Here is a 14,466-nt window from a genome sequence, read left to right as displayed (position 1 = left end):
TGTAAAACGTAACTATTCTTCATAAATATGAATTTGTTCTTCATGTGTTATGATGTTCCGTCCTTTAAGAGAAAGCTGTAACTCCTTGTCGAAAAAAGATAACGAAATGAAAGTTGATGAAAAAACAATTTATGTAAATAAAATACCTTCTTTCTGGCGTTACTTCTTATTGAAATAAAATAAATTCTTTGGCAAAGAAATAAAATCAAACACTCGCTGGCCTCCCGAAGGAAGAAATACGAATAAAATCAGATATTCCCACTGTTCTGTCAGTATAGCGACTGCTCCAGGGTTTGTCTACTCCAAGTTCTGAAACTGTAAGTGCTCCGTTTCCGACCATCACTGTTCGTCGGCTTCCCGATATTTGTTTTCTAAACAGAACAGTGTACAGAAGGCTTTGGCAAAGTGGCCTTTACTGTCGGAGACTTGCAGTGTGTTTACCTCTGTTGCGTCTTCACGGAAGGGAACTTCTAGAATGGAGTCGTCAACATTTCACCTGGACGGTCGAATACTGGGCCAATGTTCTTTTCACAGAAGAGTTCAGATTTGGTCTGCAGAATGATTCTCGACGGATTCGCTTCTGGAGGGAACATGGAACACGATTTCAGGACCCAAACCTTGTGGAAAGAGAGCGATCGAGGAGGATCCCTATTTGTGTGGGCAGGGATTATGCCCTTCATGAAAGTGTACAGGTGAATCGGTAAGGTTTCACTGCCGTGACGAGATCTTGGGACGTCATGTGTGGTTGTTGCGAGGTACTGTGGGCGCAGACTTTGTATTGATGGGCAATATTGCTCGACCTCATTGAGCACGGGTGGTTGATGTTTTCTTGGAAACGGAAGATACTGCATGGATGGCGCTGCATGGTCACTCTTCCGATTTGAATCCCAAAGAACATGTCTAGGATACACTACGGAGATAGGTTGTATCACGTGAGCATCCACCAATCACTTCTCAAGACTTGCGAGCAGCTCTCCAGGAAGAATGGGCGTCATTCCCTCAACATGAGGTCGATGACATCATTCACTGCAGGTCCCGTCGTTGTCAGGCCTGTGTTGCTGCCAGAGGTAGTCACACCCCATACTGAGCACATTAACCAGTCGCCGTAACGTGTGCGCAAATCTGTTAAGCTGGAAAAAAAACGAAGAACATGTTTGTCTACCGGTACGCATGTTGCAGTTGCTTACGTTCTTCTTTACTTTGTGTCTACTTTACTATCACTTGTTTATACTCTTTTGTGGCAAAAAAAAAGCAAACTTGTAAAATTTCCGTTTGTTGCTTTAATTTTGGACACCAGTGCATCGACTTCAAAGACGATTTTCCCAAGAATTTTTGAAAGTGCATCGAACTGTTTCAGGGTACTAATATTTGAGGTCTGCACTAGATGTGCCACAGACATAAGGAACTCAATTGTCATGTGGTGCCCTTGTCAGTGACCGAATTGGATGATGTGTAACAAGCCTACCAAGTTCGAACCATTTCAGTGGTTTCACTGGGTGCTACAATTTAAATTATGAAGAGTACTGGATCCTTATGATACAGATACAACTGCATTCGCCCGAAGATACTCCGCCGTGACATAGTGTAAAGAAATCCGTTCCAGCAAGAGTCGAACAGCATATTACTTCCTTCCATCCATACGGATGATGTACTGTCGTTAGGGCCTGCTATATTGTAAAGCATCATGCACAGTAAAAAATAATAACAGGTTTCGCAAATATAACTCTAGGAATAAAACTAGCCTTAACTTAACACTAGTTGCGCACAGGAAAGAGCAAAGTGTGAAGCCAGAAACTTGAGAACGTTAGCTACCTTGTGAACTAAAGGTGCTGGCAGATGCACATCCGCATCTGAACTCTGCGGATGGTAGTTCTCGCACTGCTACCCTTCGCAGTTCCATCTCAGAAAAGCGCGTGAGAAGAATGACGATGAATCTCCGTATGACCAGTTTCTCTAATGTTTTTCGTTGCGCTCATTCCGTGAGTCGTACTCGTGTTGATGACTTCACATTTTTCATTATGCCAAATCAATTGCCATTTTTCCCACCATACCGGTATCGTCTCTAAATCATTTTTCAGTTGGTTCTGATCATCTGATGACTTTACAAGACGGTAAATGACAGCAACATCTGGCATAAATCTAAGAGGGCTACTCAGATTGTCTCCTACGTCGTTTATGTAGATCAGAAACATCACACGCCAGATATTACTTTTGTTCTACTCGATGACTTTCCGTCAACTACCACGAACTGTGACGTTTGTGAGAGGAACTTATGAATCCAACGGCACAACTGAGGCGATGTTACACAAGCAACAAATTTGTGAAGAACGGTGTCAAAAGCCTTCTGGAAATTTAAAAACAGCGAATCAGTTTGAAATCCCCTGTGAACAGCACTCATTATTTCGTGAGAATAACTATCTGTGTTTTACAAAAACGATATTTTCTGAATCCATGCTGACCATTTGTCAATAAAGCGTTTTCTTCGAGATGATGCATGAGCTTCGAACACAGTATATGTTCCAAAATCCTACTGGGTCTCCAATTCAGCGGATTACCTTTATTCCCTTTATTCGATTTAGGTGAGACTTGCGTAACTTTTCAGTCTTGAGGTACGGATCTTGAAATGATCGAGTGGTTGTATACGATTGTTAAATATAGGACTATTATATCGGGATGGTCTGGAAGGAACGTATTTGGTATACAATATCGATAGGAAATGTTGCTTTTTTTAGTGATCTAAGCTGCTCCGCTTCACCGAAGGTATCTACTTATAACTTATGTTGGCATTTACTCTAGATTCGAATTCTGGAATATTTACTTCTTCTTTGGTGAAAGACTTTCTGAAAACAGTGTTTAGTAAATCTGCTTCAGTGGCACTGTCATCAATAACATTACCATTGTTATCGCACAGTAGAGTCATTGATTGTCTTGCTGCAGGTGTACTTTATATATGACCAGAATCTATTTGGGTTTTCTGCCAGAATTCGAGACAGGGTTTCGTTGTGGGAGCTATTAAAAGCATCTCGCATTGAAGTTCGCGCTAAATTTCGAGTTTCTGTAAAAATTTCGCCAATCTTGGAGATTTTGAGTTCATTTAAATTTGGCGTGCTTTTTCATTGCTGCTGGAATAGTGTTCTGACCTGCTTTAAGTACCACGGGGAATGAGTAACATTTATTATTAATTTATTCGTTGCATATCTTTCAATTGATGTCGATACATTTACTTGGAGTCAAACACCGTCTTGTCTACGCTTACATAGCGGAGGGAAGGAGACTGTCTCTCAGAACGGCGCTAAGCAAATATTTATCTGCTTTTTTTCAATGGATGTACTCTGCGTTTATGCGGTATCGTCTACCAGTGGAGTTTGTTAAGCTGATTAAACGATTGTGTGACAATACTCGCCTTTCTTGTTCGAATCTTGTCTAGCTCCGAAACTTCCTGGAAGATTAAAACTGTGTTCCAGACCGAGACTCGAACCTGGAACCTTTGTCTTTCGTGGCAAAGTGCGTTTATTGACCCACGCCTCACGACCCGCCCTCATTGTTCCAATTCCGCCAGTACCTCTTCTCCTACCTTACAGGTCCCAGGTTCGGACCACTCCTGCATACAGTTTTAATCTGCCAGTGATTTTCCGCTGCTAAGTGATAATTCAGTCTTGTCTGTCTCTTCTATAAAACCAACCTAATAGGTCTCCCAGACTGATGAGAAGCTTCAGTCCGGAACCGCGCTACGGCTAGAGTCGCAGGTTCGAATCCTGCCTCGGGCATGGATGTGTGTGATGTCCTTAGGTTAGTTAGGTTTACGTAGTTCTAAGTCTAGGGGACTGATCACCTCAGATGTTAAGTCCCATAGTGCTTAGAGCCATTTGAATCATTTGAACTGATGAGAAGTACGTTAGTCTTACAAGCTTTTTGTAAGCCACCTATTTCGTGAATGGATGGCATTTACAGAATTACATTTCTTTAATATTCTTCCAATGAATTTCAGCCTCGAATCTGCTCTTCCTGCAGTTTTTAGGTCTCCGTACCTCAGTCGGTAAAAACGGAACCGTTATAGGATCACTTAATTGTTCGTCCGTCTGTCTGTCTGACTGTTCGACTGTTAAAATTCCTTTTCTCAGGAATGAGTATACGTATCAAGGTGACATTCATGTCATATATTAGGGTCTACGGTCCCTTGACAGCATAGAAAATTGGAGCTTCTAAGTCAATGCGCTCAAAAGATACGGCCATTTAACTCACATATTGTGGTACAGAGTCTTGAAAGGAGGATATAAGATAAACATCAACAAAAGCGAAACGAGGATAATGGAATGTAGTCGAATTAAGTCTGGTGATGCTGAGGGAATTAGATTAGGAAATGAGACACTTAAAGTAGTAAAGGAGTTTTGCTATTTGGGGAGCAAAATAACTGATGATGGTCGAAGTAGAGACGATATAAAATGTAGACTGGCAATGGCAAGGAAACCGTTTCTGAGGAAGATAAATTTGTTAACATCGAAAATGGATCTAAGTGTCAGGAAGTCGTTTCTGAAAGTATTTGTATGGAGTGTAGCCATGTATGGAAGTGAAACATGGACGATAAATAGCTTGGACAAGAAGAGAATAGAAGCTTTCGAAATGTGGTGCTACAGATGAATGCTGAAGATTAGATGGGTAGATCACATAACTAATGAGGAGGTATTGAATAGAATTGGGGAGAAGAGGAGTTTGTGGCACAACCTGACAAGAAGAAGGGACCGGTTGGTAGGACATGTTCTGAGGCATCAAGGGATCACAAATTTAGCATTGGGGGGCAGCGTGGAGGGTAAAAATCGTAGAGGGAGACCAAGAGATGAATACACTAACCAGATTCAGAAGGATGTAGGTTGCAGTAAGTACTGGGAGATGAAGAAGCTTGCACAGGATAGAGTAGCATGAAGAGCTGCATCAAACCAGTTTCAGGACTGAAGACAACAACAACAATTATGCTACTCGCAAATTCACTTATCAAACATATAGGGTACTTCCCGATGACCTATAAGCATGAAATTTGGTAAGAAGCAAAGCTTCACTGTAGAGGTAAAGGAGAAAATCCGAAAATTGTTAATTTATAATTATATCTCAGTTAAAAAACTACTTTTTTGTCATCAAACTGTCTGTCCGTGCTTCTGTTGAGCGCCCTTTTTCTCAGGAATGGTTAGACGTGTATCTTGCCTATATCGATAACCTGGGATGGATGAACTACCTGTATGAATAATTAAGTTTGTGCGGAATCCTGGTTGCACCAGTCCTACTCGCACTTAACCGGGTATTTTTTTCCACTTTGGGTCAATCTGCATGGTTACGATAGTTAATGTTTCCAGTGACTTGTCGTCAAAAGTGACATCAGTCAGTGGTGGGTCATACTCGGCTATTCATGCATCTTACGTTTTTTTACATTCATCCTCCCTTCACTAATCATCGATCCTCAAATGAAAGTCATCTTGTGAATGGTAATTCTTTCTACTCCTCAGATGCATGAGTACCTATAATTAAGATGCAGCTACTCGCAGAGGTCGAGTATGGGCTATAATTTATCGTATGGAGGCGCAACTTGGTAGATATGCTGATACGTTCATTAACAACAGATTTACGGTAAAAAAAGTCCCAATTTTCGCTACCAGGTGCAATCTTGGTGCTGTACAGCATCTCGTCGACGTTTCCGGCGCTCATATCGAACAGATTGTGTAAGCGGCCGTTAAACACAAAATCAACATTTTGCCCTTCTCATTTTTTCTGCCCGCGTCCCGTTCCTAATCCATTACATCTGGAAACATTCCTATGCGTCTTTCTCGCATTCACAACGCCATATTTTCACCCGGTGGCCAAAATTGGAACTAATTTGTTCCCAGCGTAAACTGGTTCCGCATTAACGCATTAGAGGTTTCGCTGCCATACGATAATTACAACCTATACTGGGGCTCTGTGAGTAGCTGAGCCTTAATTACAACCGACCGGTATGTGACTGGGTTACATGTACAAAATTTTGTGTTCGATTAACATTTTAAAAAAAATCCAGGTATATAAATCGTGAGATGTAGCCACGTTTTTACAGAGAAAAGATCTCTTTCGTGTAGATTTGCTAGAAAGTTCGAAATCGTAGCAATTGTAATCGTAGCAAATGTAGCAAATGTAATGTATTGCGAATACATAGAAAGAAGGATCCTTTAGCAGTTACTTCTGTATATCTGGGAGTATGCGTGCGGAACGATTTGAAGTGGAATGATCACATAAAATTAATTGTGCGGGTGCCACGTTGAGACTCATTGGGAGAGTCCTTAGAAAATGTAGTCCGTCAACAAAAGAGGCGGCTTACAAAACACTCGTTCGACCTACACTTCAATATTGCTCATCAGTGTGGGATCCATACCAGGTCGGGTTGACACAGGAGACAGAGAAGATGCAAAGAAGAGCGGCGCGTTTCGTCACAGGGTTATTTGGTAAGCGTGATAGCGTTAGGAGATATTTAATAAATTCAAGTGGCAGACTCTGCAAGAGAGGCGCTCTGCATCGCGGTGTAGCTTGCTGTCCAGGTTTCGAGAGGGTGCGTTTCTGGATGAGGTATCGAATATATTGCTTCTCCCTACTTATACCTCCCGAGGAGATCACGAATGTAAAATTAGAGAGATTCGAGTGGCAACGGAGTCTTTCCGTTGGTCGTTCTTCCCGCGAACCATACGCGACTGGAACAGGAAAGGGAGGTAATGACAGTGGCACGTAAAGTGCCCTCCACCACACACCGTTGGGTGGCTTGCGGAGTATAAATGTAGATGTAAATACAGATGTAGATGTAAATACAGATCTAGATGTAGAAATACTTTTTGAAGGCTATGAGGCATGCAAACTCGAAGGCACCGATTGTTATTCGAATAATTTCCTGAAATATTGGCCAGTATCTAACGTAGCGACTGCTGTTCATATTGCCCCCAACACAAATCAGTCGAGGCTGAATATTCTACGCAGTTGCACCCCAAACCAGCACAAATAGCGTCCGTCCTCTACGCCGCTCTACAATGCAGGCTGGTAGACTGCGGTCACCAGAGTAGAATGCAGAATGCAGCCATTGCTCTAAGACAGTGTGAACTACGAGTCATCCGAAATCACTGCGTTTTGCCTCGTGTCTCCATGCGCCAGCGATAAAGTTAACCAGACCGTACCAGCATAACCAATGAGATACCGCTTCAGCGTGCAGCACACGACGTCGGACCGTCGACGAAAACATGTGCACACCCGTTGCAGCGTTGAATTGGTATCGCGTCAGAAATTTTCAATCTATTATGACCGAGAGGACACGTTTGCATTTCGGCTCTCAAGCGATATCAGTCAAGTCTCGTCTCGGCATATGAATCATTTAAAAAGGCAAGCGAACTATTTTAACCCTAACAAATAGGGTAACCTTACCCGTAATGGATACAAAGGTAGTAAAGAGGTACAGTTCTGATGGTTTAAAGCTGGACTGAATAACTTCCGTAAGATCTTCCGAACTATGTTTTTTGAAAACGCGGATATCAGTCTCTACTACCGCAGCGAAAGGTCACACGAGTAACTTTTCTGTTGTTAATCTATTTCTGATTTACGGTCGCTAGATCACATTTGAAGCTAACTGCCGTCACCCACTAATTCGTGAGAAAAATATTAATCCATCTATTCTAGCTACATCGTGAAAAGCAGTTCAGAAAATTCTACTGTTTTCTCTCCGTATGTAAATGTAGAAATGTGGTCCACGGAACGTGCAAAAGGCTAAACTGAATTGGCTCTACTTGTTGGTGTGTGGCAGGGTGGCGCGGTGATGTGCAAGCTGGTGAAGTACGGGCAGCCGCTGGGGCCGTACCTGAGCTCGTTCGTGCTGGTGGTGACGGCGCTGGACCGCCACCAGGCGGTGTGCCGGCCGCTCACCTACTGCTCCTGGACCTACCAGCGCTCCAGGGCCATGATGCGCGTCGCCTGGGCCGCCGCGCTGCTCTGCTGCGTGCCGCAGGTGCGGCCACGTGCCATTCAGTAAACCTACACATATTTAAAAATAGATGTATTTACACTTCTGGCCATTAAAATTGCTACACCACGAAGATGACGTGCTACAGACGCGAAATTTAACCGACAGGAAGAAGATGCTGTGATACGCAAATGATAAGCTTTTCAGAGCGTTCACACAAGGTTGGCGCCGGTGGCGACACCTACAACGTGCTGACATGAGGAACGTTTCCAACCGATTTCTCATACACAAAGAGCAGTTGACCGGCGTTGCCTGGTGAAACGTTGTTGTGATGGCTCGTGTAAGGAGGAGAAATGCGTATCATCACGTTTCCGACTTTGATAAAGGTCGGATTGTAGGCTATCGCGATTGCGGTTTATCGTATCGCGACATTACTGCCCGCGTTGGTCGAGATCCAATGACTGTTAGCAGAATATGGAATCGGTGGGTTCAGGAGGGTAATACGGAACGCCATGCTGGATCCCAACGGCCTCGTATCACTAACAGTCGAGATGACAGGCATCTTATCCGCATGGCTGTAACAGATCGTGCAGCCACGTCTCGATCCCTGATTCAACAGATGGGGACGTTTGCAAGACAACAACCATCTGCACGAACAGTTCGACGACGTTTGCAGCTGCATGGAATATCAACTCGGAGACGGTGGCTGCGGTTACCGTTGACGCTGCATCACAGACAGGAGCGCCTGCGATGGTGTACTCAACGACGAACCCGAGTGCACGAATGGCAAAACGTCATTTTTTCGGATGAACCCAGGTTCTGTTTACAGCATCATGATGGTCGCATCCGTGTTTGGCGAAATCGTGGTGAACGCACATTGGAAGCGTGTATTCGTCATCGCCATACTGACGTATCACCCGGCGTGATGGTCACCTCTTGTTCAGATTGACGGCACTTTGAACAGTGGACGTTACATTTCAGATGTGTTACGACCCGTGGCTCTACCCTTCATTCGATCCCTGCGAAACTCTACATTTCAGCAGGATAACGCACGACCGCATGTTGCAGGTCCTGTACGGGCCTTTCTGGATACGGAAAATGTTCGACTGTTGCCCTGGCCAGCACATTCTCCAGATCTCTCACCAATTGAGAACGTCTGGTCAATGGTGGCCGAGCAACTGGCTCGTCACAATACGCCAGTCACTACTCTTGATGAACTGTGGTATCGTTTCAAGCGCACGGCCAGCTGTACCTGTACACGCCTTCCAAGCCCTGTTTGACTCAATGGCCAGGCGTATCAAGGCCGTTATTACGGCCAGAGGTGGTTGTTATGGGTACTGATTTCTCAGAATATATGCACCCAAATTGCGTGAAAATGTAATCACATGTCAGTTCTAGTATAATATATTTGTCCAATGATTATCCGTTTATCATGTGCATTTCTTCTTGATGCAGCAGTTTTAATGGCTAGTAGTGTACATGTACGCTGATCAGCCAGAACCTTATGACTACCTACCTAATAGCCGGCAAGGATAACAGAGGCGGCGCGTCGTGGCATGGAAGGTTGGTCGCTAGAGCGAGTAGGCACCACATATGCACGCACAAGTCACCTAATTCCCCTTAATTCCGGGGACTGGGGCGATAAGCTCTGACCAGCACATTAATTGGAACTCGTCACTGTGTTGCTCACTCCATCACAATCAAAAATGCCACTCCTGACGGAAAACATGATGGTCATGTAGAGGTATACGTAGTCTTCAACCAGAGTACAATACTCCTCGGCCGTTATGGTGCCTTGCACGAGCTCCACTGGACCAATGGACGTCCATGTGAATGTTCCCCAGAACATAATGGTGCCGACGCCAACTTGTCTGTGTCCCGCAGTACAGGCGTCAAGGAGCTGTTCCGCTGGAAGATGACGGATTCGCTCCCTCCCATCGGCATGATGAACAAGGTATCTGGATTCGTCAGATCATACAACGCTCTGCCACTGCGCCAGCGTCCAGTTCCGATGATCACATGCCCATTTCAGTCGTAGTTCCCGACGTCATGGTGTTAACATTGGCACATGCATGGGTCGTCGTCTGCGGAAGCCCATCGTTAGGCGTGTTCGGCACACTGTGTGTCCAGACACGTTTGTACTCTGTCCACCATTAAAGTCTGATGTTAGTTCCGCCACAGTTCGCCGTCTGTCTTGGTTTACCAGTCTGCCCAGCTTACGACGTCCGAAATCTGTAATGAAAGGTGACCGCCCAACCCCCGACGTCTGGGCGTGGTTTCACCTTGGTTTCGCTACGTCTTGAAGACACTCCTCAAACAGCCGACAACTCATGCAGATTCCGAAACGCTTGCACAGAGCCTCCCGGCCATCACAATCTACAGTCGGTCAAAGTCAGATAAATTGCACGCCTTCCCCATTCCACCCATAGACAGTAAGCTCACGAATGCTGCATGCACTGTGGGTGTGTCTAATAATTTCTCGCCAGGTGATGCTGCTGTTGCCAGGACGGGTTTATATCGGTAGTAGGTCGGTGGTCCTAATGGTCGGGCTGATCAGTGTATACGTATGTGTCTTCTACATCTCCTCCTAAACTACTGGACCAGTTTCAACCAAACTCGGTACATTTATCACTTACTGCCTGGAAAGCCTCACTGTGGGGTTAAGAACCACCTACCCATCATATTTCAGGCGATATGACCTTATAAACAGTGATACTTTATTACTAAGAAGTACATGTCCCCAGCAGTGGGATCGAATTTTTGAATGCATCTATACGGTGGTGTAGGTTAGTGTCCCAGACATCACACCTTGCAGCCATTTACCGTGGTGGGCCGTCGTTTGCGAGTAATCGAGGGAAAGAAATGCGCAAAATGAGGAATAGAAATAATGAATGCAACAACAGGGACGAAGATGCTCAAACTGAATAAATTGAATCGAAATTAATACAAAAAAATAATTAGAACCACTCGTTCAAAGGTTTCAAATGAAAAAAAAAACATACATATAGGAAAAGCTAAGAGTAAATGTAAAAATTAATTCCATGATTAGAATGACGTGACAAAGCATTCGAAATTTTAAAAAATGCATTTAAACCAATTATTTGAATAAAAATAACGACCAAGCTCAATTTAGTAAATATTTAAAAATAAAAAGTTTTGAAGCACGTGAAGAGACTCGCCATAACCTTCGGCACATGGGGCTCATATACGGTAACTACTACGATACAACGCCACTATCTGTACAGCTGTCAGTTTTAAGGCTCTAGAACCTCATGCATAATTACAAAATGGTTTTTCCTCGATTACTCGCAAACGAGGGCCCACCAAGATAAATGGTTGCAGAGTGGGATACCTGGTACCCCGCCTTACATCACCGTATAGATGGTTTCAAAAACTCGATCGCGCTCTTGGGGACTTCTAATTGTAAGTCATTCCTACAGTCGAGCCAACTTAATGAAATCCCTGACACCTGGCAGTGCTTTTGACGGCTTTCAACTACGATGGGGAAACGGCTGTAGACGAAAACAATAGCTCTCTAAAGAAAAGAAGCTTTGCTATAGAGAAGTCTACAAAATCGCGAAGCAGCTGCAGTTATGGTACAGAACCTGTCCGGGATCATCTCATTCCAAGCCTGCCGCAGCAGTTAAAGACACGATATTTATTTTGCATATTACGTTTCTCAGTTTGGATACTATACTTATACATTACACATTATGTAGATTTCTTTGTACGACTGTTTCATAATTTCGAAGGTGTTTACATGAATGCATCGAAATGAATTTTTTTCGATATTTCCACGACAAATACAGTTCACTTTTTTGTTTCTGTGTCTATCAGAAAATTGACAAAATGAATACCTGAGAAATTCTCTGTTTGTCAGCTATTTTCCAATAAAAATGATCAGCAACGGCGGTGGAAGACTTTTGGCATGTTGCATGTTATTCCTAGCTTGGCATGGGTGACAATTCTGGAATTATTTTATTTTTGACTTGAGAATAGCTGCTCTAAATTCTGACCATTGCTTTCTCGCAATGTAATTTTACGCTTTCTCAAAATTATATTCTGATGAAGATACCCTTAGTCAATGATACCAAAAAACTATTTGCAACCGGTTGGCTATGTAATTCCTATGTTTGAAAATTGTATACGGTTGCTGAGGAACAGTCGTGTTTAAAACTTCTGGCATGAGAAGTCATCCTCGTTCTGCTGATGATCTTGTAAAAGAGGGCCGAGAAGCGGACAGAGGCTCATGGAACACTCTTCCCTTGCGATGGGAAACTGCACCTAAAACTCGAATTAATCAGCAACTATCAACGGTACGAGAATGAATAAGTAAATGGAAACCACTGCATTAAAGACACATAATGTGCATTCACAGGATATGTAGCCTGTAACTGAAAATTTGTCATGGTGATCTTATGACTGACAAAATATTACGGACTAGTCCCCATTCCAATATCCGGCAGGGGACTGCCATTAAGGTAGGTGACTAATAGAAAAAGACAGGATAACAAACGAAAGCTAACTTTCTACGCTTCACGGTGTGGCATATTAGATGTTTGAACGAGGTAGGAAAATTAGAAAACCTGAAATGGGAACTACGAAGTCTCAGTCTACACAAAGAAACTAGTGTAGGCAAGCGAATTCAAATACAGAGATTTGTAAACAGGCAGAATGCGGCGGCAACGGCTATATAAGGCAACAGGTGTTTGGCGCAGTTGTTAGATCAGTTATTGCTGCTACAGTGGCAGGCTATCAAGATTTCAGTGACTTTGGTGTTATAATCGACGCACAAGCGATCGGACATAGCATCTTCGAGGCAGCGATGAAATTGGGATTTTCCCGTGCGACCATTTCAAGAGTGTACCGTGAATATCAGAAATCCGATAAAACATCAAATCGCCGACATCGCTGCGGTCGGAAAAAGATCCTGCAAGAATGGGACCAACGACGACTGAAGAGAAACACTCAACGTCACAGAAGTATAACTCCTCCGCAAATTGCTGCAGATTTCAATGCTGGGCCACCAGCAAGTGCCAGCGTGCGAAGCATTCGACGAAACACCATCGATATCGGCTTTCGGAGCCGAAGGCCCAATCGTGTAGCCTTGATGACTGCACCACAAAAAACTTTACGCCCCGCCTGGGCCTGTCAACAAAGACACTGGACTATTGATGACTGGAAACATGGTGCCTTGCCGGAACTAGTCTCGTTTCAAATTGTATCGAGCGGGTAGACGTGTGCGGGTATGCAAACAACCTCGTGAATCCATGGACCCTGCATGTCAGCAGGGGACTCTTCAAGCTGTTGGAGGGTCTGCAATGGTTTGGGGCGTGAGCAGTTGGAGTGATATGGGACCCCTGTTACGTCTAGATACGACTCTGACAGGTGACACGTACGTAAGCATCCTGTCTGATCACATGCATCCACTCATTTCCATTGTGTATTCCGATGGACTTCGGCAATTCCAGCAGGACAACACGACACCCCGCAGGTCCAGAATTGCTACAGCGTGGCTCCAACAACACTATTTACTTACGGCTTTTTCATGTGTCGATGACAATGAAGATATCGAATAAATGTATTACCCGAGACCGTTAAATCTGATATGATTTGTTTAAATAATTATTAGGAATTATTGTTCGTGACCGATTACGGGAACAACATTACCAGAGAGAAGCATATCCAACTTTAATTTAAAAAAACTCATTTTGTGACAGAACCGGAACAACGCTCAAAAATTTTGACCATCATAGAATACACGGTGTAATTCATAAAAGAATCTCGCGTAGATAGCTTGAGAATAAGAGAACTTCCTCTATAATTGGATCAGTTATCTGTAGGTGGTCGTAATTTTTATTACCATCATTGTAGCGTATTTAATTGCTAAAAATTTTGAATGACTGTCACCTGAATGGAAAAAAATTACGTGTCTTCTCGTAAGACAGGATAAGAGAAGTGGGAGAATGCAGCTCGTTCAGCGCTTATATAATAAAGACCAAAGAGAAACAAAACGTAGATGTAATTACAAAGTCATTGATAAACGTATGAGAAACATAGGTGGTATAGTAAATTTCTTGTACAAGAATCGTCTTGAATTGTGCAACCAATCTACTACTGAATTTGGTGTGTAAAATCTATGAAACTGGCGACATACTATCAGAATTCCGCAGAAACAAATCCGAAGATAGCAAGAGCAGATAATGCCAGTACTATCGCACAATTAGCATAATGTGCCAGGCATCTGAGTTTCTGTCAAGAATAATATACAGAAGAATGGAAAAGAAAAGGAAAAAGAATCAGTTTGACTTTAGGAAAGGTAAAAGCACCAGAGAGGCAGTCCTGACGTTGTAATGGAAGCAAGACAGAAGAAAAATCAAGACACGTTCATAGGATTTGTCGACGTAAAAAAAAGTTCTTCAGTGTAAAATGGCAGGAAGATGATCGAAATTCTGAGAAACATAGGAGTGGGATAAATGAAAATATGGTTAATATGCAACAAAGTGCTCAGA

General features: G+C 43.4%; 1 protein-coding gene across 1 annotated transcript in view; it reads left to right on the top strand.

Moving 5' to 3' along the window:
- The window catches only part of LOC126218463 (vasopressin V2 receptor-like), a 128,507-nt gene that overhangs the window by 24,533 nt on the left and 89,508 nt on the right, over positions 1-14,466 (top strand). Inside the window, exon 2 of the mRNA XM_049942129.1 lies at positions 7,799-7,999. Coding sequence (XP_049798086.1) covers positions 7,799-7,999 — 201 coding nt within the window. The remainder of the gene's footprint in view (positions 1-7,798; positions 8,000-14,466) is intronic.

The sequence above is a fragment of the Schistocerca nitens genome, chromosome 1, assembly GCF_023898315.1.
Source record: "Schistocerca nitens isolate TAMUIC-IGC-003100 chromosome 1, iqSchNite1.1, whole genome shotgun sequence".
In the NCBI taxonomy this organism is placed as follows: domain Eukaryota; kingdom Metazoa; phylum Arthropoda; class Insecta; order Orthoptera; family Acrididae; genus Schistocerca; species Schistocerca nitens.
This window is presented reverse-complemented; position numbering and strand designations above follow the sequence as displayed.